This window comes from Sebastes fasciatus, chromosome 17 (assembly GCF_043250625.1).
Source record: "Sebastes fasciatus isolate fSebFas1 chromosome 17, fSebFas1.pri, whole genome shotgun sequence".
NCBI classification, from domain to species: Eukaryota; Metazoa; Chordata; class Actinopteri; order Perciformes; family Sebastidae; genus Sebastes; species Sebastes fasciatus.
Genome location: NC_133811.1, coordinates 15,930,420 through 15,958,392, shown reverse-complemented (window position 1 = coordinate 15,958,392; position 27,973 = coordinate 15,930,420). Strand labels below are relative to the sequence as shown.

At 41.1% G+C, this 27,973-nt stretch overlaps 2 protein-coding genes across 3 annotated transcripts; one reads left to right on the top strand and one right to left on the bottom strand.

The window, feature by feature from the left end:
* The first annotated feature begins 201 nt into the window (after window positions 1-201).
* ccn4a (cellular communication network factor 4a) lies at window positions 202-10,329 on the top strand. The gene is made up of 5 exons (XM_074612915.1): window positions 202-496; window positions 4,892-5,180; window positions 7,458-7,712; window positions 8,858-9,060; window positions 9,156-10,329. The coding sequence occupies exons 1-5, from the start codon at window positions 449-451 to the stop codon at window positions 9,453-9,455; spliced, it is 1,095 nt and encodes a 364-aa protein (XP_074469016.1). The 5' UTR covers window positions 202-448; the 3' UTR covers window positions 9,456-10,329.
* On the bottom strand, window positions 9,927-25,095 carry ndrg1a (N-myc downstream regulated 1a). Of its 2 annotated transcripts, XM_074612913.1 has the most exons (16): window positions 24,930-25,095; window positions 20,616-20,690; window positions 19,455-19,490; window positions 17,001-17,106; window positions 16,578-16,698; window positions 16,195-16,257; window positions 16,035-16,095; window positions 15,408-15,494; window positions 14,691-14,747; window positions 14,473-14,576; window positions 14,298-14,354; window positions 14,125-14,176; window positions 13,161-13,208; window positions 12,667-12,702; window positions 12,310-12,361; window positions 9,927-11,372 (listed from the first exon to the last, which is right to left on the bottom strand). In XM_074612913.1, exons 2-16 carry the CDS (start codon window positions 20,670-20,672, stop codon window positions 11,143-11,145), a joined length of 1,167 nt encoding a protein of 388 aa, XP_074469014.1. In that variant the 5' UTR covers window positions 20,673-20,690; window positions 24,930-25,095; the 3' UTR covers window positions 9,927-11,142. The 2 variants fall into 2 exon arrangements, with proteins under 2 accessions (XP_074469014.1, XP_074469015.1); XM_074612914.1 differs by lacking the exons at window positions 19,455-19,490; window positions 20,616-20,690; window positions 24,930-25,095 and adding an exon at window positions 17,730-17,880.
* Window positions 25,096-27,973: the final 2,878 nt, after the last annotated feature.

Sequence of the window (27,973 nt, the reverse complement as noted above, 5' to 3'; positions counted from 1 at the left end):
GAGAGGCTAAATTATTAAAGCAACCATGCAATAGCTTTTAATGTATACAGGCTACATGTGAGTAACACATGTGTCAGAGAGGGACCTCAGAGAGTCTCTGTGAGTGTCTCTGGGTTTCCAGACCCGCCCTGTATAACCACCGGGGCTACCATGTAGTGCTGAGGAGGAGGAGGAGGAGGAGGAGGAGGATCGGGTGAAAGTGGAGCAGAGGAGAAAGAAAGAGAGGGAACCGTCCTCCTGTCTGTCTTCAGTATGCGATGCTTGTCCTCCTCTCAGACCTTACGTCAGCCCGGACAGTTTAACAGAGACACACAGACAGACAGACAGACAGAGAAGCACAGAGATGACAGCAGCGACGGGACTTGGAGGAGGAGGATGTAGCTCACCTGCGGACATTTAGAAACGGGACTAGTTCTGGACTCGATGCATTTGCAGCTCCGCACCAGTGATGAGTTGGCTCCTGTTGTGGATTCTAACTGCAGCCGGGATTCAACAGGTGGGATGGAGGAGATATATATATATATATACACACACTGGAGATGTTTGTTTTTTTAATGAGCAATCTGTAGCTCACTTTCAGGATGCAGAGTTGTGAGGTTAACATTATTCTGAGAATATGCATCTCTATTGCCCATTTAGTAGATAGATAGATAGATAGATAGATAGATAGTAACTTTATTGATCCTGAGGGAAATTCAAGTTTCCAGCATCACAGTTCCATATTGCAAAACATGTTAGTAAAAAGGCAGTAAAAAAAGTTAGTAGTGCAAAGTACAAAAAAAATATACAAGATATAAAAATACAAGGAGATGAGGAAAACTGTTAAAACTGAATATAATGCAGGATAACAGCTGTGATACACGACTATTAAAAAAAAAGTGAATATAGTGCAGAAGAGACTGTTAAAAGTTAGTATAGTGCATTATTATCTGTCCTGCAGTGCCAGTGTTCCTATTTAGTCAGCGTGAAAAGCTACTATAATCTTCCTATGGGGGTTTACAGTGTGTTTCTATTACTTCACAGAAGAGACTTCTGACCGGTTTTATTTTATTATAGAGTATTTCAATAGCTTATGGACTTTTGTGGTGGCCTACTCAGTGGTGAGTTTATAGTAACCACTTCATTCAAGGTAACAAATTATTATGTCATGACATCAGACATTAGTTGGCTGTAGATCTGTAGATGTGGCTCCAAAAGTCAGTGCAAGTTTTCTGGACTTGTGACAGAGTATAATAAGCTTGACTGAATTGACTGACTAACCTGACTAACCCCATTATATCCCTCTATGCATGTTTCTGAAGAGAAGTTTTGTCATCAATCATCTTCTCTAACCGGGTTAAACTTGAGAGTGTGTGTGAGATGCTGGCAGTTGCCACACTGCAGCTTCACTTCCCATCGTTTGTTATGTTTTAGTGACACCTCGTGGTTATAAAGGAAACAGCTTTTTTAAACGGCTTCATTAAAGTTTTCTGGCATCCCTTATTTCCTACAGTCCCCCCATTAAACTATCTAGTCTGTGGCTCAGCTTTTGGATATTTGGGATATTTGGGGGGGAAAAAAAGAGTTATTTATTACAAAATATTGTAATCTTCTCGGTTTTGACAGTTTTAAAGCCATTTAGCAATTGGAAAAGTAATTTATGTTTGTCAAAATAGACTGAACTGGTCTAAATGGTGATATTTTGTAAAAAATAAAATAAAAACAATAATAAAAAAAAGAAGTCATACATTATTTCATATGGGATGTTACTATAATTTTAGCTGATAATGTAATGTTTAATGCAATTTTTCACATTCCTCTTACTTTCATAATAATGCTGGGCAATATGATATATATTGTCAAAACGATATCAAAATGTCTATTGTATTTATTTTTTATCATCATAATTTAATTTCAGTTATGTTCATTTTGCACTCAAGTTCTTAAAATGAGAAATACTTTTCATTTGTCAAGTATTTAATTCAAACAGGAGTATACAAAAATAGGCTTTACCATGTGGTTATATATATATATATATACATATATATATATATATAGATAGATAGATAGATAGATAGATAGACTATTTATTTATTGAATTATCAGAAAACATGCAATATCATGATTTTGGCTGTATCGCTGCAGCCCTATAGCATCTTTTAAACTTTTAAACCTGTTTGAACAGTTGTAAACTGTTGTAAACTGTTCAAAGTCATGTTTCCTCCTTTAAGTGTCACAAGCTTTTTGAGGGAAATTTAAGAAAACAGCACCCCAGTGACAGTTTGTCTATTTCCCTCTGGACTTTTTGGGAAAAGTGTCCTTTTTCAATTGTTTTCCCACTTCCCTGAGGAAGTCTGCCTGGTTCACAGGTCAAAGGTCATCTGATCTGACAGGAGGAAAAAGGTAATCTGTACTTAAAATGAAACACCATTATCATTAACTGGCCATCACCAAAATATGACAGCTATTTGAAGTCACACTGGAAAACATTCAAAGAGATGACGATACTGAAGAATTGTGTCATAAATATCCATAAAATCGGAATATTTTGAGATCACCAAATTATTGGAACGTCTTTCTCTGCTTGTAGTCACGCTCAAGTTTTCTTAAATATCTGTTTCTCTAATTCATTTAGTGCTCTGTTATTACGCCCTTTCCCGACAGCGATTAAATACTTTTAAAATAAAATCATGCTGAATTTAGTGAGCAAAGATAAATGATTTCAGGCTGATGATTGCATTAGGCTTGCCCCATGTTTCCATAATTAACTTATGAAACTCCCACCTCTCTGCTCTCCTGTCTTTGTTAGAGTGATGGACAGCTTTGGAGCCGTGTTTGTTTTTTCCCCCCTTCTCTGTAAATTAGACCGATAACTGCAGGCTAAATTAACTCCTCTGAGGAATGGTTCAGTGGCACGGCCACCATTAAAACTCATTTATCTGCATTAACGTTATTAATATGACCATAACTCATGAAGTGCGGGGAAAAAGCTCAGGGATATGACATGGGGTAAGATGATTAAGCATGTTTCCTCACAATTAATTGCAGATTAAGTGTGTGCATGTGGATCAGAAGCACCTTACTAAAGTGCAGCGCGCTGAGCATATGGATGATATTATGATTTATGAGTATACAGACAATATAGGACACAGATGTTTGCCTCCCTGTCTAGACCAGACAATAGTGTGGCAATTATGACGTCTGCTACTGCTTCAATGTGTCTTAATCCTTACGATTGTGATTTTATTATCATTTCATGTGAGTTTAGTGAAAATTAACATACTCCAAGTATCATATTAGTTGTAAGGATGTATAGTTTTGTCAAGTTCTTTACCTAAGAAGAACATCTCAGTGTTTCTCTCTCTGAACGATGACCCAGAGACAATCTCCTGGCTTTTTTCCCGAGCACACTGTGTTCTCAAAAACAAGCAGAGTTGAATTTGGCCTCTAAAAAGTGACATCAGAAAAACACAAATCAAAAAAAGACAAGCCTCCTCTGTTGAGACTCACGCATCCACTGTCCAACACTAACCTCCACTCAAGTGCTAGGCTGTTAATGTGGCTCATGTGGCCTGTTTCAGTGAGAACATCTGCTTTTAAGAGCCGCAGAGCTGTTTACTGGGTGATCTTGGCTTCACAGAACAGCTCGTAAGAGCCAAGAGTTAAGTTGTTTAAGACGTTTTCATGTCACTGTTCAGCAGAGTTGCAGATTTGAAATATGATTATGGAATTCTTTCAGAGTGTTAAGTAGGCCTACATACACGACTAGGCTATGTCAATGCTTTAATAAGATTATCTCCACTGGGTGTTTATTTTATTTTATTCCTTTTTATAGGCTTAGTTGATTTATTACACAGCATGAGCAGACGTCAGCGGGCTGCCATGTGTTTCATAATGTAAGCAGTGAGGTGTTTGAGACCAAAGAGGGCAGGATATGGAAGAATTCAGGATTAAGTATATTAAGAATATTGCATCGCCCCATGGGGTCAAATACCTTTCATGTAATAAAAGATGGCATTTTGATTTTCTACTGAAGCCTATTACTTTATGTGACTTTATGTGACTTTAGGTGTAATAGGTTTGAAGGTTCATTCATGATGGTACAGAGAATAATTGATTGCATATTGACAAGGCAATTGGTCATAATGTCAACAAAAACATATTTTAGTGAAATTGGCTTGGATTTATTTTTGGCTGGACCGGCCAGATAAGTGAATGACTGAGTGATGGCCGTTACTATTTCAAAACAAAAAGGCGGGAACAGTCCTTTCACGTTTTCAGTTCCACTCACTGGAGCGAGTGCTCCTCCATTGGCACATTTCCACCAGATCCGGTGACGGAGGGCGTCTCAACGCTTTCCATTCATTTCCTGTGGAAAGCAGGAGAAGCAGTCGCCCAGTGCATGGTGGGAGTGTTGCGGTGAGTTGGAGAGGGTCTGTATTTGCATAAAGTTCAACTTTATGCAAAAGAGCCCGTCCAGCGCGACGCGTCCGGATCACGAAACTTGTACCAAGCTGTGAAACTAGGCGATCCGGTTCTAAAATGAAACGAGATTCAGTAGTGGCATCGCCTATTTGTTGCTTAAAAGGTTTTCAGAAGTTGATTTTTGTGGATTGTTTAGACGGAATAACAGAACATTTTGCTATTTGAAACGGCAAGCAGAAAACCCAGGGACCAATCAAGTGCATTGCATGATAGGGTACGTCGACGCTTGAATGGCCAGTTGAGTGGAGCAGCGCGTCGTTTAGTGTCCTCGCCGGACCTACTGCTGCATTTAACATTATAGACATGACCACTGACAATTTGTGTAACAACTCAGCCACAAATTCACAGACTGACCATACACAGTCCAGACATATACTCAGAGTCTTGTTTTATTTTAGGCTTAATTTGCCCTCTTTCCTCTCTCCAGGCCTACTCCCAGAATTCCACTGCCATGCCGCCCGCCATAGCTGTCACATCCCCAGCCGTGGACCTATACAACCGCACGCAGTACTGCAAGTGGCCCTGCGAATGCCCCAAGGTCAACCCCACCTGTCCACCGGGGGTGAGCCTCCTCATGGACGGCTGTGACTGCTGCAAGACCTGCGCCCGGCAGGTGGGCGAGGTGTGCAACGAGGCCGACACATGCGACTACCACAAGGGACTGTACTGTGACTACAGCTCGGACAAGCCGAGGTACGAAAAAGGATTGTGTGCATGTAAGTGTCACTCACCAAAACCAACAAAACAAACAGATTTTACACAGCGGGTTGTAGTTTATGTTCTGATGTATTTTAGGTTTACTGTCCACACTGCAGCACAGACTGCAAGTGACCAGATTGTAGGCTAGGTGTTTGCTGCCATATCAACACGGGTTGTCGTAGCAACAACACAGGTGTTACTTGACCAGAATACTGATGCAGTTGTCTGCTTGGTACCACAGGCAGCAGCATGCAAGCTCTGATTTCTGTTTGTTATTTCAGTAGTTTGTAGTTACATGACGCATTTTGACAGCATATATTTATGTGCAGAGCTCTGTTTGCTTCCATCACTGTGATATCCTGCTGAATTAAACCACAAACACAATGACAACAGTTGCACGTCCACAAAAGATGTGATGTGGTTCGTATTACAAACCACCTATGGAAGTGACTTGTCGACATCAAACGCCTGAATTCCATATGTTTTGGGGATGTTTACACATGGGAAATGATATCCAACTCCTGGACATGCGAAACAAGCTTTTAGTATTAATAATGTGGAAGTGCCTTAAACTTGCATTCTTTCTAATAGCCAGCAGGGGGCGACTCCTCTGGTTGCTAAAAGAAGTCTGATTGTATAGAAGTCTATGAGAAAATGACCCTACTTCTCACTTGATTTATTACCTCAGTAAACATTGTAAACATGAGTTTATGGTCTCAATCTTTAGTTTCAAGTCTTCTTCAATGCAGCATGATGTTCATTTAGTAAATTATGGTCCCATTTAGAGTCAAATAGACCATAAAGCAGGGTATGCTTTATGGCGGGGCTACAGTGTGATTAACAGGTCGCTACCACGGCGTTGTCCAGTCTGGGAGTTGTCCTTGTTTTTGTCTTACAACTTAAACCCTTTCACAGTGTGTTTTCAGTTCATGAAAATTAATACTAACATTTTGATCACCTAAAAAACATCTTATTTAGCGTTCGGTTGTACATAGCTCCACCCTCTCGTATCACTTCTGGTTGCAAAAAAACAAGATGGTGACGGCCAAAATGCCGAACTGAAGGCTTCAAAACGGTAGTCCACAAACCAATGGATGATTGAAATGATGACTACGTCCACTCAACTTCTTATATACAGTCTATGCTCCAGACTTAGCCCTAAATCTAATTTAGACATTCCATATGTTTCACTGTTCACACTCAAATTGTAACATCAGGTGAAACCACAAGGACTCAAACACTTAACTTACCAGAATCAGGTGCAGTACATGGGAAGTCAGTCCAGAAACAGGCAAAGGTAGCAAAAAACCCTAGGCAAAGACAGAGTCTATATACACAGAAGAAACGTGTAAATCACATGAGGGATACTCGAGGAAACGAGGCTGGAACGCTAAACGCTAAGATGAACTGGCACAGACACAATGAAAGGAGGGTGATAACGAGGGACAGGCGAAAACAATCAGGATGAGGGGCAGATAATCACACAGGTGGGAAATATAACAGGAAATAATAAGTGAATACTGGAAACAAGGAAAACATAACCTTAGAGGAGAGCGGGACATGACAGAAATAGAGAATGTTGGCTTGTACATTATAATATTGTCACTAGCAAAATGTATTTTATATTTTATAATTTTATCATTCACATCGTTGTTATTGTGTGATATCAGCCTGCAACAGAAAGCGTCAAACCAGAAAGTCATTTATCCTACACGCAGTGGTGGAAGAAGTACTCAGAATGTTTACTTAAGTAAAAGTACTAATATCACATTGTAAGAAAACTCTGTTCTGTCCTGCATTCAAAATTTTACTTAAGTAAAAGAACATAAATATAAGCACTGAATATACTTAAAGTACCAAAAGTAGAAGTACTCATTATGCAGAATGTCCCATTTATATTATTGGTTTATAATTATTGATGCTCTATAATAAAAAATCATAATTTATTAGTTGATCACTGTTGAATATTAGTTATATTTTGTATTAATCTGAATCTGTAAAAAGTAACTAGTAACTAAAGCTGTCACATAAATGTAATGGAATAAAAAGTACAGTAATTCTCTCTGAAATATGATGGGGTAGATGTATAAAGTAGCATAAAATGGAAATACTCCTAAGTAAAGTGCAAGTACCTCAAAATTGTACTTAAATACACTACTTGAGTAAATGTACTTTCTTACATTCCACTGCTGCCTACATGTTGCACACAGAAGTGAGAAAAGTGTTTGCCTTATTGCATGTCTCATGTGTCATGTCTGTATAATACTTGACTGCTTGTCATCCCTCTCTGCCAGATATGGTGGGAACAGGCTGCGAGCACGACGGCGTGATCTACCGTAACGGGCAGAGCTTCAAGCCCAGCTGTAAATACCAGTGCGTGTGTGTGAACGGCGCCATCGGCTGTGTGGCGCTCTGCACAGAGTCCCAGCCACCACGGGTGTGGTGCCAAACGCCACGCCGGGTCAAAGTCAAGGGACAATGCTGTGAGCAATGGATCTGTGATGAACCCAAAAGAGGGCGCAAGACGGCGCCGCGACATGCAGTAGAGGGTAGGACGCCTTGAATATATATATATATATATATATATATATACACTAGCAGGGGTAGTGTTCTGTTGCGAGGTGAAGTTGAGCTTTATCTTGCAAACTCTCCAACTCCCAATAGCTCTGCCGAATCCCCTAATTTCCTTCCAGCCCACTGAAATGCATCACAGTTCACAGCTGAGTCTGAAAACATCAAGGGAAAAAGCTAAATCAAAGGGAATGCTTCAACTATTGTGAGAGAGCACAACAACTTAATGCTATGTAATAAAAGAAAGCATTGTCATTGCTTTATAAGCATGGTTATGTAACTAATTCTTAGGTTCGGGAGGCTTTTTAAAGGGCGGTGTGATCTGAAGGATATCATTGTAGATGCAGTTCTCTGAATGACTTCATATGTACAGCAGTTCAATGCATTGTACATTTAAAAGGAAAAAAAAGGTCGCAAGAGGCCAAGGAATGCTAAGTATTTAAAAAAATCCCCTGTGGTCTCTTCTGATAATACATTAGTGCTAATCTACAAGTACATATTTTGTAGAAGAAAGAATTTATTTCAATAGCAGATGGATACAATTGGATCTGATACGTAGCAGCAGCTGTGTTTGGAATTGGCAGTGCAAACATCTGTAGTTATGTGAGTCCAGGAGGACCATGAAGTCTGGGTGTGTGTGTGTGTGTGCAGGGACGGACCGATCCTTTCCTGTGGAAGCCCTCACACTGTTTTTGGGTCGCGTCCAGTCATTTATTGCAGCAGTGCTGCGGAGGGATCAATGTGGACGGAGAACTCTTTGTGTTGCATAAGGACTCAAATCTGATCCAGATTACAAGGGAAACACAATTTAAAGATTTAGATTAAAAACAGAGACAACAGAAGGTTCCTGTGCTTCTCTTGGTAAGATATTATAAATGTAGGAACTGTCCTCAACTTGCCCTCAAACTACCCCTCTGTGTTATCAGCAGGTTTCTCAAAACCTTTTAAACAGTTTTCGGGGCTTTTGACTTTCTTTGTTGTTAGTTTAAGGTCTTATTGATAACATTTGTATGTAGATGATTGTAGAGATTATTTTATACACTGGTGCTTTATTTAAATAGAACTAATATGTATCAAACATGAAGTGTAGCAGTCAGTTGTAGACATGATCTGTTTACCTCAGGTCTCTATGCTGATCCAGCTGAGACCAGGAGCTGGCACAAGAACTGCATTACCCAGACTACCTCATGGAGCCCCTGCTCAAGGAGCTGTGGCCGCGGCCTGTCCCTGAGGATCTCCAACGCCAACGACGAGTGCGAGATGGTCAAAGAGTCTCGCCTCTGCACCCTGCGGCCCTGCGAGGTCGACATCACCAAACACATCAAGGTAGTGTGTAGTCTAACAATGATTTGCATGATAAAAACTGGATGTTAAAAAGGTTCCCAGACGTTTACACCCTTTCTACTCTCTTCCTCCAACAGCCAGGAAAGAAATGTCTGAACATCTACAGGGAAGAGCTGTCCTCCAACCTCACCATCTCCGGCTGCACCAGCAGGAAGCAGTACAGGCCCAAATACTGCGGTGTCTGCACAGACGAGCGCTGCTGCATCCCCTACAAGTCCAAAACAATCGACGTGGAGTTTGAGTGTCCCAACGGGACAGGGTTCACCTGGAAGATGCTGTGGGTCCAGGCTTGCTTCTGCAACCTCAGCTGCAAAAACCCCAACGACATCTTCGCCGACCTGGAGAGTTACTACGGTCACTCAGAGATCATGAACTAGCAGGAGGCGGTCACGGGATGAACTTGACCTTTTTCTGGCTTCTTTTTCTCACGCAGTGTTTTATATTTGTGACGATTATGTACAAGGGATTTTCTTACGGCCTTTTTTTTTCCTATTGGAAAAATCTGTAAATATGAAATATGTGTAAAGCATGACGTGCTTTTGAAGAATATATGAGGCAGTGCTTTGCAAATGAAAAAAAAAATATTCAGCCAGTGAGTGTGTGAAATATTGAAGGCTTAATTTATTTATGTAGCTTATGTAATAACATATGCAATTTTCTTGAGGTGCTTTCAATAGCAGTCAACATTGTCTGTCTTTAAACTCACTTAGATAAGGTTTTACTGTAGATATTCTCCTTTATATTTCATGGAATTTACTTTATAATAAATGTAAAAGCGGCAGAAATGGACGAAGCCTTATTTTAGGACCACATGTCCAAATATGCAATAATGACAGGATCAGGGAAGATCAGTTACAAGTTTTTTTTATTGTCATTTTTTTAATAAATACAAACTGTTATGTCATTTTAATGCTTTTCTACAGCATTAGACAGTTGTGCATCGCATCTTTACAAAGCTGTGTATGTGTTCTACAAAGCAAAAGTGTTGCCGTATTGCAAAAGTAAAATACGGGAGTAAAAGGTGTCAGGTAAGTTCTATGGCTATCCTCATGTTAACATGTGGACCTATCACTCACCCAAAAATCCACAACCACATAGGAGCATCACGTCTAAAAAAGAAAAGAACAATTCCATGGCACATCTTTGTTCCATTGTGCTTGATTGCATAGAAATAATTGTAAAAAAAGAGAAAATACTTTATGTCTGAAGCCATGATCCATTAATAAAGCATACAATGTAAAAGCTTTTGAATGTTGTTTTTCAGAGTGTTTGTGATTCGTGACAAATCATATGAAATGTACTAAAAAAAATGCTCATTCTTTAAGTTTAACAATGTGATATTTGCACAGTGAAACAAAATTTGCTGTACCTTAATTTTCAAAGTTACAAAGTTTATTCAACCAAGTGCCTCCCCATTCTCTCTCCACATGTGTCTACAAAATGTGCTCCTACGTACAAACGACAACACCTCAGACATGGAAAATAAAGAGTAAATGATCAAACAATTACAGTGAGAACAGAAAAAAAACAGTCATTTACAATCAGGTATATTTGAGAAAGCCGTGTCAATATGGTAAAAATGGATAAAAACGGGATGAGGGAACACAGAAATGGAAATTAAAATGTTTTTTATATGTAAGAGATTATGAGAGATACATGTACAAGCTGGTGTACTGGCAGCCACAGCTTTCTCCGACATTCTCGGCTTCGGTGTCCCCAGATGCTGCGTTGCCCCTAACGACACACTCACCTGACCACGGAGCTCAGGAGCGTTTTCTGTTCAGGTATGTTCAACAGAATGACAAAACAGGCATACAGTCGACCCTGACCTCCAACTCAAAAGACATCTTCATTTCTAATTGGGGCGTCTCAGCTGCACGGTCTGCAGGCGAGAGTCCATTGTGCGTTTTTTTACAATACCAAGTATGCTATCTCAGTGTCCCTCTCCACATCGGTGTGTGTGTGTGCGTAGGAATGTGTGTGTGTGTCAGTTAGAGGCAGCGCAGCACAGACCGAAGGGCCCTTGAGAGGGTTTTGGGTGCCCGGAGAGTGAAGGTTTTCACTTTAGCAGGACACTTCGGTGGACTTAGGCGCGGCTTGGTCCACATTGCTGTTGCCTGTGCCGTCCATGGAGCCACTCGTGTGGGAGCGGCCGCGCTGGTTGTCGGCCGTGTGACTGCGGCTGCGGTTGCCCTCGGTGGTGTGGGAGCGGGAGCGGTTGCCCTCGAAGGAGGTGACGCTGGAGCCGGAGGCGGTGCGGGAACGGACCAAGCGGGTCATGCTGGCGGCAGGCACTGGGGAGAAAGGAGGAGGAGGAGGAGGATGATTTAGTAAATGTGTTGACTGAAGATCGTTCTGGTGTTACTGTGAAGAAAGACTATATAAAGATGGACGACATGACAGCTCCCCTAAAGTGAAGCCAAAACATCTCGATCGCCCCCTGGTGGCTGGCTGCAGTATATGTCATAAGTCCCGCCCCCTCCATGTTAGCGGATGGGACAAACTAAAAGTCAAAGTACACGGCAAATAGAGTTTTCCTCAATATGGTTACTGTCGTTTTAGATAGTTCGTATCGCGCGGATGTATGTTCAGTTTGGTTTTAATTATTTAATTGATGCCATAAAAAGGGGGAGAAACATCATGTGTGATATTTTGGCTTCACTTCTGTACAGTGGAAGAAAGTGGAGACGCGTCGTCCATCTTTATACATGGAAGAAACTAAATACATTTACTCAAGTGAATCTCTGAGGTACTTGCACTTAATTTGAGTATTTAAATTCCATGGTTTAAAGCTTCAGCAGGCAGACATTTTTGGCATCATTGGGCAAAAATTCAATAATAACCTTTCAGCATATTGTAATTCAAATGTTCTTAGAGATAACTAGACTTCTGAACTTCCTCATGGCTCTGTTTTCAGGCTTTAAAAAAAAATCTATCTCTTTTTAGTCAAGCAGTGATACTTTTAGTCTGACTACTTCTTCCACTGCTGTTCTCTGCACATTTTGCAGTACAACAAACATCTGGAGTTGACCTCATAGGCTGAGTTCAAGTCACACCGTGAGTACATGGGTCATTTATTAACCAACACAGGGGTGAGGAAAATGTGGGTGAACTCTGCAAACACTAACGGCACCAGAAAAAAAAGTACAACGTTTAAAAATAGTTTACAAAAATTGTGTAAATCTAAGTGCATGTCACCAAGTAAAACCACTGCATGCCTCGAATACTTACTGTATCCCATGCCCTGAATGAAGTACTTGAAAGCTTCTGTGAGTTTGGCAGGCTGCAGGGAGAGGGAAAACAACACAAGTAGGGAGATAATTAGTCCTCTTGTCATTAATTATCACACTTGTTGACATAATATTGACAGACTCAATCTCTCATCCAGCTTACTGCTCAGGGTCTGAGATATGACAGCTGGTGTGAGCAGGTGGAGGATTACAACCTGACTACTGTGGTTCATATCTGCAACTTGCTAATGCTCTTAAATGCAACCTTCTTATGCCATGCACACGTCCACCTGCGCCGATTATCCAGCCTGCTCCACAACACGCTCTGTTTCTGTCACACAAACATAGACATACACACCTGGTCGACCTGGGGCATGCCTCCGCAGTCAGACATCTGGAGCGAGCAGGGAAAACACAAAAAGAGGCCATTAGCATTGAGCATGTTGTACATTCGCACAGCGGTGGACACACGCCATTACCCCCCATTACACTTGAACACCTTGTCCCTGCTACCTCCGATCAGTGTTGCTCTACACCCTGAACAGTTAACCCCAATAAATGACACCCATTTTAGCTCCAACAGCCATTTGGTGTCAGTTGTGGATCATAAAAGGCTGCCACGGGCTAACGCAAGTAGGTCAGTCGCAGCAGATTGCGTCCTCAGAGGCGATATGCATACGCACGTCGCCTCCGAGGACGCATTCAGCTCTCCTACCCCTGGTTAATAAGTCACCAGGTAAATACTGAGCCACTGGAAATCTTATCAGCCGATGCGTTTCCATCAAGGCTATTATAATCTGAATGAGGATATGGGGCAGGAGGCGGAGGAGGGAGGGAAACAGCCCTGCTTACCTTAAGCAGGGTAGTCTTTGTTGGATCCAGCTTGGTGTTGCACTCAACCTGCAGGTACAAATAAAACACATTTAATCAGTAAAGTATATATTGCTATGGCTAAAATAATGTAAAATAAAATGTTACATAATGTTGAACTTGAAAGTAAGGTTTTAATGTATCACCTATAATCGCTGGCTATGGCTCATAAATGCTGAGAAATCTAATGCTTTTTGGGGGATTTGGAGCACCTCGTCGAGCTAAAAGCAGTAACAGTCATTCACCTTTAACAGATTAAATCTACTCTGCATCACTTGCTTTCTGTTCCCAACTTTGTTCTTGCCTAAATCATGTTAAACTGTTGTCCTTAAGCTTTTAATCTTGCATATATCTTGGGCTTAACCCATTTGTGTCCAAAGACTATATTTAATATGATAAGGAAAAATACCACAATATTTTTTCCGATTGGTCAAAAGTCTTACAATTTGGTACGGACATACTTTGGTCAAGTATCTAACAGTTCATTTTTGAAATTTCTTAGATCACATGAAAAATTACAACATTGTGTTTATTGAATGTTTTCCATATGAAATGTTTTCTTTACACTGCATATGTGTGCATGTATTTGATATTCAACTTGTTATGAGTTCATAGATACCAAATACTTGATTGTGCTCCTTGTAGTTCCTGAAATACATCCATTTTCTTATGATACTATATCAAGTATTTGGGCACGTGGGACTGACTACTGTTTTTTTCTGTCTATTGCAAAAATGGTAGTGAAATGTGCCCAAATACTAGATATAGTATGATAAGAAATTTTCAGTTGCGGTCACAAATGGGACAGGCGACTGGAGTGAATAGAAAACACGTCCTGGCAGCACAAGGTGCTGGGTTAACGGTGGTGGGAAGTCTATCTAATCATTAGCATTTGAGCCTCGTTTTTAACGGCTGTGTGAACGACAGAGATTGTTCCTGAACTCACCACGGCCTCCACAGCAGGAGAGCTGTCGCCAACCACCAGCAGTGAAGGGCACCTGGATAAAGGAGACACATAGAATGGCAAATCAGCGTTGGTGAAATAGTATATTTAATATAATGATTTAGATCAAATATGCAGCAGGTGATGTTGTCGATTGTTGCTCGATGACAACTCACTTGAGGGTTCTGACGTGGCTTCCAGGGATCGGCCTCTCAATCTCCAGATCCCTCCGACTGCAGAGACAGACGTGCGTTATAGATAATCTTCATATTGTTGTCAATTGAAAGTTAAGTTGGGTTGCACTTAACTTGGTGTATTTTTAGCCGACCGACTTGTATGTGTTTTCTTTACCTTTCGTAGGCCTTGATAAAGAGATGCAGGTTAAACTGGTTCATGTCATTTAAGATGTGGTGGCGGTATGTTCCGATCAGGTCTTGGTTGTGGTGGATCTCCTCCTGTGGAGACCAAACACAAAATCTGTGTTAACTCACTGAGACCTAAAGACCTAGAAAAGCCACTTAACCACATACTGCCCTGCAACATAAAACAAAGAGAATTTTAATCTGTACCTTTCCAAAGAGGTGGCCGATGATTATGTCGGGCATGGCGCTGGTCCAGCCGGTGATCTGAAATTAGACATAAAAACTTCTTTTAGCTTTAAAGCAGATTAATGTGTTTTTGTTTGCTCTGCCAGTCCAACATTCTCAGTTTTCAGATAGCTTCTGGTGGTATGGAGGACAGAACATGCCAAAATCAAAAATAAATGACTGAGTAAATAAATAAATAAGTCATTAAATTAAGAAAAAGTAATATTAAAAATAAATGTAGGCGTTAATTAATTGATGAAATGTGACGAACTGATTTTGTTTTAATTTTCTTCTTTATTTATCTCACTTTTATCTATTTATCATTAACTTTTAAAATTATTTTTGTATTTATTTTAAATCTATTTAATCATTATTCAATTGTATGTATTTATTCCTTCATGATTTTCCCTTTGCATTTCCCCCCGTTTATTTCCCCAAACTTATTTCTGTACTCTTTTCTTTTTTACATTTCTTCTTTCATGAGGAAATGAGGGTGCGGTCATTCAACATGTGTCATGGGGATAGAGTGCATAGATTGACTATATGCTAGCCAGCTCGCTGCTTATCAACTCCAGTCTTCAGTCTTCAGTCTTCAGTCTTTTTGGCAGTTTTTGTCCTCCGTACTGGTGATGTTTCAGACAATCATTTAAAAAGGTTCGTTATGTGTGTATGTTTGAGCTATTAATGTGTGTGTGTTACCTTGTGTGCAGCCCAGTCCATCCATCCCTCAGCACATGGGTTGATGTTGATGGCCAGCAGCCCCTCCACCATGTTCGGGTAGTCCAGCTAAAACACACACAACTTGAAATTAGTGATTTATTACAAGTGTAACACCAAATATATGTGCAAAAACTGGGTTTCATGTCTCTTCAGGCTAACAATGTTATGTGTTGGATTAGTCGTAGTTATTTTTATGGTTTTAAACAGCTCTTGGGTTGTTTAGGTTATTATTAGGATTACATCTTTTATGATATATTCTGCAGACTCTTCTGGTTATATATATTTGAGATAAAAAAAATGACATATTGTGCAATGATGCACACTTGATTTAGTTACAGAGAAGGCTACAGCAAGGTGGTTAAAAGTTGTATCTCTGTCCGCCTTGTGTCAACAGAGTGAGACTTCCTATTGGGCACAGTGTTAGTGTTGAGCTGATCTGGAACATTCCTGAGGCTTTCATGGCTCAGCAGGCTCAAGCAATAAGCAGCGTTATATTGCCAAAGTCAGCAAAAAGAAGAAACACATTAGCTGGCTCTGTTAATCCTAAAATGATTAAAACTCTAATAATGATTAAGCCCGATTGAGAGGGGACGGGGCCAAACTTACAGCGAATCTGGTCAGAACGTAGGCCCCGGCTCCGCTGCCCATACCGAGAACACTCTTCAGCCTGCGGTCAGACATACGGGGATACTGTTAGAACAACAGGTTAGAAAATATCCTAAATAACAGTGTGAAGAGTGAGTGTGAAAACTGCAGCTCAATTTACCCAAAGTGCTTCAACACCAGTGGGAGGGTCTCAGAGAGCTGGTCCATGGAAGGGTACTCGTATCTGGAAAACAAAGAGCATATTATTACATATTAATAGTTAACATTTTAATAATAACCGCTATCTAATCATTGATCTATATTGCTGATATCAGCCATCTGTTTTCATATCATGGTAAGCTCAGGTAACATGAAGCAAAGTCCCACCACCATTAAAGCAGAGATTAGGCTGAACGAGATAAACACCCGTCCCCGCAACACACCTGTCAAATTAGGTCGTCTTAAGTACATCCGCAGTTATCTTCGGTCAAAGGTCACAGACTGCTTGACATACATTAAGTGCTTGTGTGTGTGTGTGTGTGTGTGTGTGTGTGTCTGGCTCACCCAGTGGAAAAGGTGTTAGCTCCCTCATGCTGCCCGGGGGCGTCAACGTGAACCACGGCAAAGTGCTGCATGATCTCCGACATGTCTTCGTGGTTGAAGAGCGTGCCCCAGCAGGTTTTGTCTGGAAAAAGTCAAAAAAAAAAAAAAAAAAAAGGAGTGGATGAGCGATACTTGGCTGATAAGTAGAAATGACCTCCAGTAACCGGAGAATAAGTGCAAGACTTGTTTGTTTTTGTACAACATGCAGGTGCCTCATCGTCTTACAATATTTGACAATATGTCAGTAAGAGTTTAGATACTGTAAAGTTAGCTTGGTGAACCTAATCTGATCCCACGTGGGGCGGTAATTCAAAACACCCCCAAGCTTTAGGCACAACAACAGATGTTTCACGTAGATTGAGCTGAATAAGGAGCCAGGCTTACGGTTCAGTCCAATGTCATGGAAGGTGAGGATGACTGGTCTGTCACCCTTGGGAACCCCCTTCATTGTACAGTGAATTCTTCCATAAGGAGTCTCCACATCGTGCTCCTATAGAGGCAAAAAAATGACCAAACTTAGCATAAAAAATGTGGGAAAATAAACAATTTAACAACATTCGAAGTAAACATATCAAAGAATTACGATTTAAGCTTAAAAAAAAAAAAAAAAAAAAATGTTGCACCTTATCATTATATCCACTAACTACAATTTGCAATTAAAATGCATCTGTTAAACACAAATTTCATAAAATGACCAAATTAGCCACACAGGATCTTCATGTTAAATGATGCATTCACAAAAGGTTTTATTATTGCCTCATTTAGTTGTATGAATTTTCTTAAATGGCATCAACTTTTCTTTTCTTTCAATTTTTCACAATATCCATCCATCCATTATCTGTAACCGCTTATCCTGTTCAGGATCAACAATTGACCTGAAACCGGAGTAATTTTAATAATTTAACACTTTTTTATTTAGTTATTTTTTATTACTGCAAAACTGCCAAACCATTTAAAAGATTATCCACTTATTAAAATCCAGTCCATTCCTTAATAAACCACAACCATAAAACTCGATTCAGCGCTGCCACCTGTTCTACAACTCCAGCACGGGAGCATAATCCCATAATTCACTGGAAACTGCTCAAACATTTCAATAAAGCGTTTACTCACGCTGACTTCAATCTCAGCAACCACCATTTCCACGTCAGAATCCTCCAGAACCATGTTTGCAGGAGAGGAGTTCAAAATTTTTTTTTTTTTTTTTAAAGTGTAGTGGCAGTGGCTCCCTGAGCTATAGAACCAAACGTTGGTATTAAGCCTCTGAAGTTGTAAAGCGCTGCTCTGAGAGCTGCGTTTTATACCCCTGCTGCTTACCAGTCGACCTAAGCTCCCGGCCTCCCATGGTGCCTTGCAGGCTGGTCAAAACAAGCTAACTCTAGATGGAGAGATCCCTAAATTGGATCAACCAATGTCAGACAGAGGGGGCATTGGCTACAGTGTTGACATGATGAGTACGTATGAGTGTTTGTGATCAGTGCTGAATGAATGAGGGAGGGGTAGACATTCAGCAAAACAGTTCCAAAATTACATCTAAAGTGAGGAACCTTTAACTAAAATCCTAAAATTTAACAGTCTTTGTTTAGCTATTTGTAGCCTTTTCTGCTAAAAATGACGGTCATCAAAATTTCCTAAAAACACTCCATAAACAGTCCATGACTGACTGATTTAATGGGCTTATATAACCTAGAGCAATACAGACAGAATACTATGTATTTCAAAATAAAAGCTTAAACTCTAAATGCTGTTAATTCTCAAGATTTGTGTGTATTTGAGATGGGAAGTTGCACCTCATTTTGGAATATAATTCTTCAAAGATATAACTCTAATGAAAATAAACTGGTGAATATATCAGAACAGTGTTATTATAGGAGAAAAATGTTTGTGTACAGCCATACATTTCTATATTTTCACCTAAATAACCTTTTGAAATCAAACAGTTTGTGTGCGGATTGAATTCTAAAAAAGGTCCACCCTATGGTGACGTGACCTGTAGGTCTAGCACACTGTACAAGATGACCTGATGTGACATCCAAGGAGGTGTATCACCTATTTACTGGACGTAAACAACATCTACCGCGCGCCTCGCTCCACCCACCCACCCTCCCTCCCTCCCTCTACACATGCGAGATAATCCTGCGACATGACATGTGTACGTGTGAGTCTATATGCATTTGTTGTGAATGTCAGGCAGTAAACAGGCAATATCGTCACCCTCGACTAATCCTACGTCACTAATTGTTGGAGAATTAGCCGCCACAGAGACATATCATAAACCTTGCCCTGGATTCAGGTCATCCAACCTGTCACACAGCTTTATGGGCCTCTTGAAAAAGCTTTGTGAAGGATCTCCGCCCACTGACTGCCTGACCAGTAAACCCATATCCTCACACACTCTGGAGCCACTATGTTCAGCAACTTCTTTTTCTGACCGTGAGGGTCTGAGCGCTGTCCAAGGTGCTGAGAGGCCCCCCAGACTCAGCAGCATTCATATACCATTCAAAATGTGTGTGTGAAGTGAAAGGGTTGATGCACTGTTATATCTGTGTTTCATCACCCTCGGTAGCCGACTGAATTAGTGAAGGCCCAATTAGATTTCAGTCCTAATAAAATCCCAGCAGATGAAAGGTCATCGTCATGAAGGATGAGCCACTGCAACAACTATGTTGTTAGTGTTTCTTTTTTATCCACCACTAGATGGTACCAAACAGGCTCAAATTATAAAATATAGAATAAAACCATCTGTATATACAACCAGTAATTGCTATCATCTGTCGACACAAGCTTCAAATAACAAAGCTGGGTTGGGAGAGATGCATGCTGGATCTTATTGCATACCTTGATAACGAGCTGCTGCACAGCCTCTCTCAGGCCCTGCAAGGAAAAAAAACAGTCATGAAAAGACAAAACTAATGCAATTGTAGCATGCTATAATCTAATATCCTGAGGGCGCCATCCTGTCACTGAATGTATTTTCACATCCATACGACCCGTCATGAGACACTGAGGATACTTTCAACTGCACAATATTGTAGTTGTAAACAAAAGGTCAGCAAACCTTCAGAACTCTGCACAGAAACGTTCACACAAACCTACCTATAGGTCCAATCATTTAAGGGAACCCTAATCTGATAAAGAACATAAGAAATGTACAGTATTAGAGAGATTCATAGCTTTACCCCGTGGCTTATACGGCCAAAACTCTCTTTTTTCCATTATGGTTTAAGTTTATTAGTTAGTGTGGCATTTAATATTATGGTGCAGATCCAAGTCCAGGTCCACAATGAATAGCTAATTGTGAGATTATACATTTTATTTCTATTTTCTAATGAACTGCTACACTTACTTGAACAAAACAAACCTGGCACAAATGATTGAATCTCACGATTTGTATTATAATGCAAATCCAGATGAGGTTTAAACATGTCTATTACTGAGTGCTTTCTGAGTTCTTATTAGTATATTCTCCTTCAAAAAAGATAACCTTTCAATATGGTTCAACTATTTTTAATTACCAAAATAATTAATCCACAGAGTATGTTTTCTACTACCTTGGTGGCTCAGACTTTTTTGACAGAAATGAAAGTAATTTATAATCATGTTTGTGTTTTTCTGTGAACAGCACCGGTGGTATTCATTTAAAATGTGCACAAATTCTTACATGTAAGGAGCTTTTTTCCTATCTTTATTCAAGAGTGTGGCGTTTCAATTTGAGAGCATGACTTATTGATTTCACATTTGTAATGCTTTATCCTCAAAACCACGTCCTCACACTCAAATAACCCCTGCTTGGGCTTGGATTAGCTCTGCTTCTGCTCAAACTGTATGCTTGCACTTATATATATTGTTGCTGGCTAAAACACAGATGTACTAATGAACCACACAAGAAACTTCATCAGGTATAACCCATGCAAAGCTGAGCGATATATTAGTACTCGAGCAGGTTTCTGAGAATTCTCCTCAAACACTGTTTGTCTTGGCTCGATTCAGGATACATACCGGCAGTTCCCTGTCGACCAGCAAGGGTTTGGACTCAACAACCTGGATGTCATCCATTTCAGAGAGCGGCAGAGCCTGTGTGTCAGAGAGATCAGAGGAGTTAGGGCGCAACTGGTTCAACCTGTGTTTGAGACGCTTCAGGTTACATTGGATAATGTGTGGTGGGAAAAGATTTCCCCAAACTTAGGCATGTTCTTTTCAATGGACTATCATCATTTTACTCAAACCTCTTTCTAAAAAAAAAAAGGTGTGGTGGTAGAGGTTGTTGGGCTAATAGCAGGCTGACTTGCAGACAATCAAATGACATATTGGCTGAGCTTTCTGGCGGGCGTGTTTCTTATTTACACAAAGGTCATAAAAAGAAACTACTAAGGACCTGATCGCACTCACGTACACAAGTGTACAGACACGGAAACATGCAGGGACTGGTGCTGCGATCTGCACTAACATGTGTTCCACGTAAAAGGGCCACACCTGTGAACCGCCCACCGAGACAGACTTCGAGAAATTCTCAGACAACCTGGGATAGCAGGTAGGCAGGCCAAAAGAAATGATGATTGCTGAGTAATTCCCACCCTACTGAAACGTGCCTGAAATACTGTGCTGTGGCCCAAATCATCTACACATGGTTTTTGAGGACTCGTAGAACTGAAAACTGTCCCTCCCTAATAATGGTTTCAAGATTTGGGAGTGTATTACAAAAAGGGGAAGAAAAATAAAGAAAGGAAAGGGGGAGTGTGAAGAGAAGCTGCTGGTCATGATGCTGTGTTTTGGAGGAGAGACCGGGCAGGCTGCGGCTCTGCATGCAAATTAAATTAGCCAGTTAAAAGGCCTCTTTGTCCGCTGGCACCGGTGGCTCCTGGGAGCCAGGGGTTTTGCCCCCTTCACTGACCCTCACACACAGGAAGCAACAGACACCCCGGTTTCCATCGATACATCCCCAGACTCTTTTCATCCCCTCTGCTGACTTTCTGTGCGCTTTTCTCTGTTTGTCTTGGTTTCTGCTTGGTTGCTATGTTTGCTCTTTCCAGACTCATTCCATCTGTTTTGTGCTCTCCGTCTTTCCGTTTGTTCGCTGTATACAGCCACAACTAATCAACATCGACCTACAGGACAGCACTGCAGCGGGCTTGTCGGAGCGAGGTGGTCTTTTAGAGGAAGTGATTCATCACATTTCAGATGTGGAGATGTCCGGCCGAACACGCCCTAGACTGACACACACACACACACACATGCTCCTCTGACCGGGAGAGACCGGAGCCAGCCGGATCTCACAATAGCTCAGAGGAAGAGGAGTATCAAACAACAGGTTCATTTTTCTGCCGAGGCCTTGAAAAACATGGCCGCCGTCGCACTGCAGGCGCTTTGTTGAAGAGGACAACAAGAGATCAGCCCCCGTTGAGATTCCACAGCCATGTGAGAGAAGTCACGTTCACAATGTTGGAAAACGAACTTCAGATTAGAAAAATGGGGGAAAAGTCAGCGCACGCATCAACATGGGGGAAAATCCTCTAAGCCTATTTTCAAGCCTGTTTTCAAACGCCGCTTCGTAAAAGCAGACGTGAGAGGAAAACAGAGTGCAGACTTCCTCTGTACTTGGCTATCATCACCACCTGTTAGCAGGTTGGCAGCACAGAGAGAGAAGCTGGCTGAGACAACTAGGTCACCTGTTGTTTACACCAGCGGTGGGCCTCCAACTGTTTGTCTCACTGAGCTAATGTTTCACCTGACCAAGATGAGCAGAGGGAGGCAGGCGTTTTAAATTTAACCCCACAGGATCCTAATCCCAAGCAATGAGAAGTGAGTCATGTAATGATTTGTCAAATTAATGTCATAGATGATGTAGACTTATGTCATGTCAAATATTTGGCATTGAAAATCACTGCTACAGAACAATTATATTAAAAGGAGAGTGATGTTTTTGCAGTGCATCTTTTTCTCACAGGGGTTTTATGTTGCTGCTGCGGCAGGGGGCTCTCTTTAAACTGGATTCACTCCAAAACTGGCTTGGTGTCATTGGCAACAGTCAGTCTTTAACCAAGTCAAACCAGTTCATACATGCACATTCCCTTTTGAAACTCATGTGGGTTTTCTTTTCTTTCTTTTTTTTTTAGAAGATGTCAGGCTGTGGGGAAGAAAAGCAACTATTCAGTGAAGCAGCTTTGGCCTGGCAGAAGTGAGACTGTGTTATGCAATCTTGAACAGGAAACAGTGGGAGGATATAGGCTCGGGACCATCCAAAATGTGTAGCCCAAAATCAGCTGCATAACAGAGAATACAACCTCTGTACTTTGCAGTGAAATACTGGCCTGTACGGTTTCACTACTTCTGAAACAAGACGTGGAAATAAGCATCACTTGTTGACTGAAAGTCCCACGACAACATGCACTATTAAAGAGGATGTTTTTTTTCTTTTTCCTTTAGTGTGTTGTAGACTGTAGTTTTTTGTGCAAGTAAAAAGTCTGCAAAGTTACAAAGCCCAACATCCACGCCAAAGGGAGAAACACTGCTTCTGAACTGCCTGAAACGCATTGCCTGAAGCCCCGCCCTTTTCTTTCGTAACATGGTGATGTCACCAAGTAATACATTTGCATAACACCTGCCTAGCAGCTAGTTTTGCACGCCGTCAAACAAAGCTAGCGCTAGTTAGAGCGGCGCTGGAGCGGAGTCAGAAGAGTTTGGTTCAATTCACAAATCACAGAGTCGGTCAGCTGACCAATCAGAGGAGACTGACGGGGGGGGCAGGAGCTCAAACAGCGTTTCAGACGGAGGCTGAAAAGCATAAAGAGTTGTTTTTTTTTAACTTTAAAGCATGTAAACATGTTCTAGTAGAAACCCAAAATACAAGTATGAACTTGAAAAAAAGCACAATAGGTCATCTTTAATGAAGACTTTACATGACTATAATGCTTTTACCATCCAATTGATAATCCATAACTCTCCTGATTAGGTTTTATATGTTGATTCCTGAAAAGCAGACTTTTTGGGAAAATCCAATGTTTTCACTTGAGCGAGATAATGTGGCTTGAGCTTTTAGAGGAAAACAACAACACTGATGCGGGCCCACATAACACATTAGTGCTTGTTTTACCACAGCAAATCCAGAGATATGCCACACTACGTTAAGCCAGAACATCCAAGTTACAAAACAGCATGAGCTCAAACTCTTTCTGTTCGCTGAGTGAGAGAGAGAAAACATATGTACTGATTAGATTTGGACAGCGAGGCTCAATATTAGTGAGCCAGAAACAAGGCCAGGCCATCCTCCCTCCATCCATCCAACGCCTCCATGTAGTTTTAAATCCACGAGCACGGGCGGCTTCCATCTGTAGAAACAATGATTGCTTCCCTAATCTTTGGGAACTCGCTTAATCTGTCAAATCCCTGGTTCTGAAATATCAGCGCGGCAGCAGCAGGCCTGCTGGACTAAGCTGTCACAGACCTACATTCTCAGATTGTAAAAGATATCAAAATGTGGGTGTCTCCGTTGAGTTGGTGAGTGGGGGTCAGGGTGTTTTTTTTAGGGGTTCAAGCAGCTGCTGCTGTTTATTATGAGACGTATCCTCCTGAGATCAGGTTCAAAATCTTTTAGACAGGATTGAAGACATTAGATTAAGCTGGAAAACTAAACAGAACCTTAAAACAGGTCAGGATACAGTGTTGTTTTGGTAGTAACCAATGGATGATATGCTTTATATTTTGGCACAAAACAATTTCAGATTTTGACTTTAGCTCTATCCCCTCCCTACCCCCCACTGCCCACACCCTCATGCATGTTTTGGTTTGTTTTCTTTATACCATGGCTAAAGCAAAGAGGATTTGTTATGAAATTATTGCTCTCACAAAATTTGCAACCATGAAAAGATCCTGCTTGAGTGTGTTTGTGTATCCAGTGTCACGTGTGAAAAGCATCTTAATCAAGTTTCCTGTAGGCCTATACCTGCTGACATGCTGCACACAGGTGTGCCCTACCTTATAGGCCTACTAACAAAATGCATGCTTTTAGAAATATACAAAACATATAAAAGTGCCCTCCCAAAATCTACATGTGTTTTGCATTTTCTTAAATATGCACAAAAAAAATCCACTCTGAAATATATGTGAAATGTTTGCTCTGTTGCTCGACTAAAATGTGCACATACAAGTGAAACATGTTAAAGTGCATGTTCAGTGGAGTCGCTCTGCCAAACAAACTGGAACAACAACGTGCTCAGACACGCTGCGAGACTAACAAAACAACTGGGGAGTAAAACGCGCCCAGTTTCTTATAATAAAAAACATAATAATGACAAATCATCTGGAGTAGAAACCTACCTGTGGATTAAACTGTGTGATTGTCCTGAGATGAAAACTCCCGCAGATGGAAACAAACAAAAAAGTCCACAAAAACTTTCTCTCTCTTGTCAAACAGGCAGATTGTAGCAGAGACAGAAGAGTTGCTTTGTTTATAACGTGCAGCGCATGAAGGCGGATGTATGAGGGAATTTTATAAAGCCTTGGGGGTGAACAGCCCAGCCCAGCCCACTTTCTCTCTCTCTCTCTCTCTCTCTCTATTGGGCAACAGCAGCTGTGGGATTGATAACACAGCTTGACTCTTTCCAGAGGTTGCATGATGAGGAAGCTGATGACAGTCCCTGACTCATGGGTGAAAATGCCCCATGGTATATCACCAGGACTCTCAACAGGATCACTAAAAAAACTGCCTGTGGATTCACACTGACTTCTTAATGTCCCTTTAAGCACTCACTTTCTATTTTTTGGAGTTTGGTGGTGGTTGTTGTTTCACATGCTGACAAAACAGTTTAACTTGGGAGTAAGATGTGTCAAATTTCATTATTCTCACCCTGCCACTGTCATCGCCACCCATTTACTTTCATGGTTAGGTGGTAATTAGTTTGTAAAAAAACATATAAAAGTGCCCTCCCAAAATCTACATGTGTTTTGCATTTCCTAAATATGCACAAAAAATCCAAACACACTCTGAAATATATGTGAAATGTTTGCTCTGTTGCTCTGCTTGTGGTCGAATAACATGTGCACATATATAACTGGAACATTTTAAAGTGTATTTCAGTGGAGTCGCGCTGCCGAACTCTCAACAGTATCACTAAAAACTGCCTGTGGATTCATACGGACTTCTTAATGTCCCTTTAAGCACTCACTTTCTATTTTTTTGGAGTTTGGTGGTTGTTGTTTCACATGGGTGCTGACAAAAACAGTTTAACTTGGGAGTAATCTTTATTTGTATAGCACCTTTCTAAACATAGTTTGCACAGATACAATGAAATACAGACAAAATAAAAACAACAATAAAAGAACAAAACATAAAGACCAAATAATGAGAAAAAACTAAAACCCGTAACCAGTGGTATCAAAACAATAAGTTACTACACATAAACCAAAAGAGGACAATATAAGGTGTGGGAAAAGGTGCACCAAGCTGTTGCCTTACGGAGTTAAAAAAGCCTTTTTTTATAAAAATGGGTTTTTAAAACCCACATTTACTTTCATGGTTAGGTGCTAATTAGTTTGGTATAAAAGAGCTCCTTTATCTCTACAACGAGCTGTGGACAGGAATCTTGGCAAGACTCGGCGTATACTGTAAACTATAATTCGCCACGCTCTAACTGAGGACTAGAAGTCGTAATGGTATTTTTACACAATCCAAGCAGCTGACATTTTTTTTAAAAAAGATGGGTTTGAGCCATTGTCGGCTGTGGCTGCACGAGGCCGCGGGGTTAGGAGTGCAGCCAGGCCTGCAACCTTGATTACCGGCCAAGAGGAGATAAAGTCTGTACAAAGGGAAGCCCTTCCCTCTCCTTGGATCAAGCCACCTTTTCCTTGATAGCACACTGCTGGGGTTTAATCAAAGTTAGCCTGTCCTTCAGAAGCAATAATCAATACCATAACAGAGAGCAACCCCCCTTGGTGCCCCCAGGTTCGAACAAACCACAGCAAAAGTGCCCTCTTGGATGCCCCTTTGGTAGATAAAACACGATAAAGTGCCCTCTAGGGTGCCCTTCCAGTGGATAAAACATTATAAAGTGGCCTCTAAAATGCCTTTCCTGTGGAGAAAACATGATAAAGTGACCTCTAGGGTGCCCTTCCAGTGGATAAAACATGATAAAGTGCCCTCTAGAGTGTCCTTCCAGTGGATAAAATGTGATAAAGTGTCTTCTAGTGTGCCCTTCCAGTGGATAAAACATGATAAAGTGACTTCTAGAGTGCCCTTCCAGTGGAGAAAACATGATAAGGTGCCCTCTAGAGAGCCCTTCCAGTGGAGAAAACATGATAAAGTGACTTCTAGGGTGCCCTTCCAGTGGAGAAAACATGATAAGGTGCCCTCTAGAGTGCCCTTCCAGTGGAGGAAATGTGATAAAGTGACCTCTAGGGTGCCCTTCCAGTGGATAAAACATGATAAAGTGACCTCTAGAGTGCCCTTCCAGTGGAGAAAATGTGATAAAGTGACTTCTAGGGTGCCCTTCCAGTGGAGAAAACTTGATGAAGTGCCCTTAAAATTGAGAAGATGTGATGTAGTGCTATAAAGGCGTCCCTACATGCAAGAAAACTTTCTGCGTGCTGGTGCCCTTTTTATTCTTTTCGCCCCTGCCCCTCAGACAGCCTGAGTCCGCCACTGACAGAGAGGGTTAGCTCCGATGTGAGCTGCTATACAGATGTTAGTTTGAGGGAAAGCATGGAAAACATCTTCAAACAATCCACTCTACAAGTGACCTCAAATAGATATCTAATCTGAAATAACGCTTGTGTCGAGTGGCCACTTTGTGGTTTGACACCATCTAACAGCCGACAGCACATGTAATCTGAGTGCTGAGGTGTGTCCGTGTGTATAATTGCAGGCCTCAGCATCCTCTAAGCACGTTGTTTGTGATTTCAGATCCATTCGTTTCACTTACTAAGCAATGTACTACAGTCCAGTGGAAATTTCCACACCTGCGAGAGGCTGACTGTTACACTGTGAATCTGCCAATAAGTGCTAGTATTGGCAATGAGTGTGTGGAAGGTCCTTGTCAAGATACAATAGCCGCACTGTGGGCTTGTAATGTGAGGCCCACGATAGGAACAAAACAGACAATGGATGCGTTTGTGGGGGAAAAATATAACCACTATGCTAAATTCACAGTCAGTCACTTAGTACATTGCAGAACACGGGGAGCAATACTGATGGATGAAAGTCAAACATTCTTACATATCTGGCGATTAATTAAAACACTACAGTGACATCTGTGTGTGAATGAGTTTGTGCGTCCGACCCTGCAGCTCCTGTCCAGCTATCATTGTGAAACAAAGATAGCATTAGCAGGTCTGCCAACTGAGATAGAGTTAGTGCAGCACATGTG

What these genes read in the sequence shown, in the direction of transcription:
- ccn4a (XM_074612915.1), top strand. Translation starts at nt 449, where the DNA reads ATGAGTTGGCTCCTGTTGTGGATTCTAACTGCAGCCGGGATTCAACAG. An exon ending in CGAAAAAGGATTGTGTGCAT is followed by an intron (nt 5,181 to 7,457) that starts GTAAGTGTCACT and finishes CCTCTCTGCCAG; the next exon opens with ATATGGTGGGAACAGGCTGC. An exon ending in ACATCACCAAACACATCAAG is followed by an intron (nt 9,061 to 9,155) that starts GTAGTGTGTAGT and finishes TTCCTCCAACAG; the next exon opens with CCAGGAAAGAAATGTCTGAA.
- ndrg1a (XM_074612913.1), bottom strand. Translation starts at nt 20,672, where the DNA reads ATGGATGACATCCAGGTTGTTGAGTCCAAACCCTTGCTGGTCGACAGG. An exon ending in TCGGCCACCTCTTTGGAAAG is followed by an intron (nt 14,577 to 14,690) that starts GTACAGATTAAA and finishes TGGTCTCCACAG; the next exon opens with GAGGAGATCCACCACAACCA. An exon ending in TTTATCAAGGCCTACGAAAG is followed by an intron (nt 14,355 to 14,472) that starts GTAAAGAAAACA and finishes CTGTCTCTGCAG; the next exon opens with TCGGAGGGATCTGGAGATTG.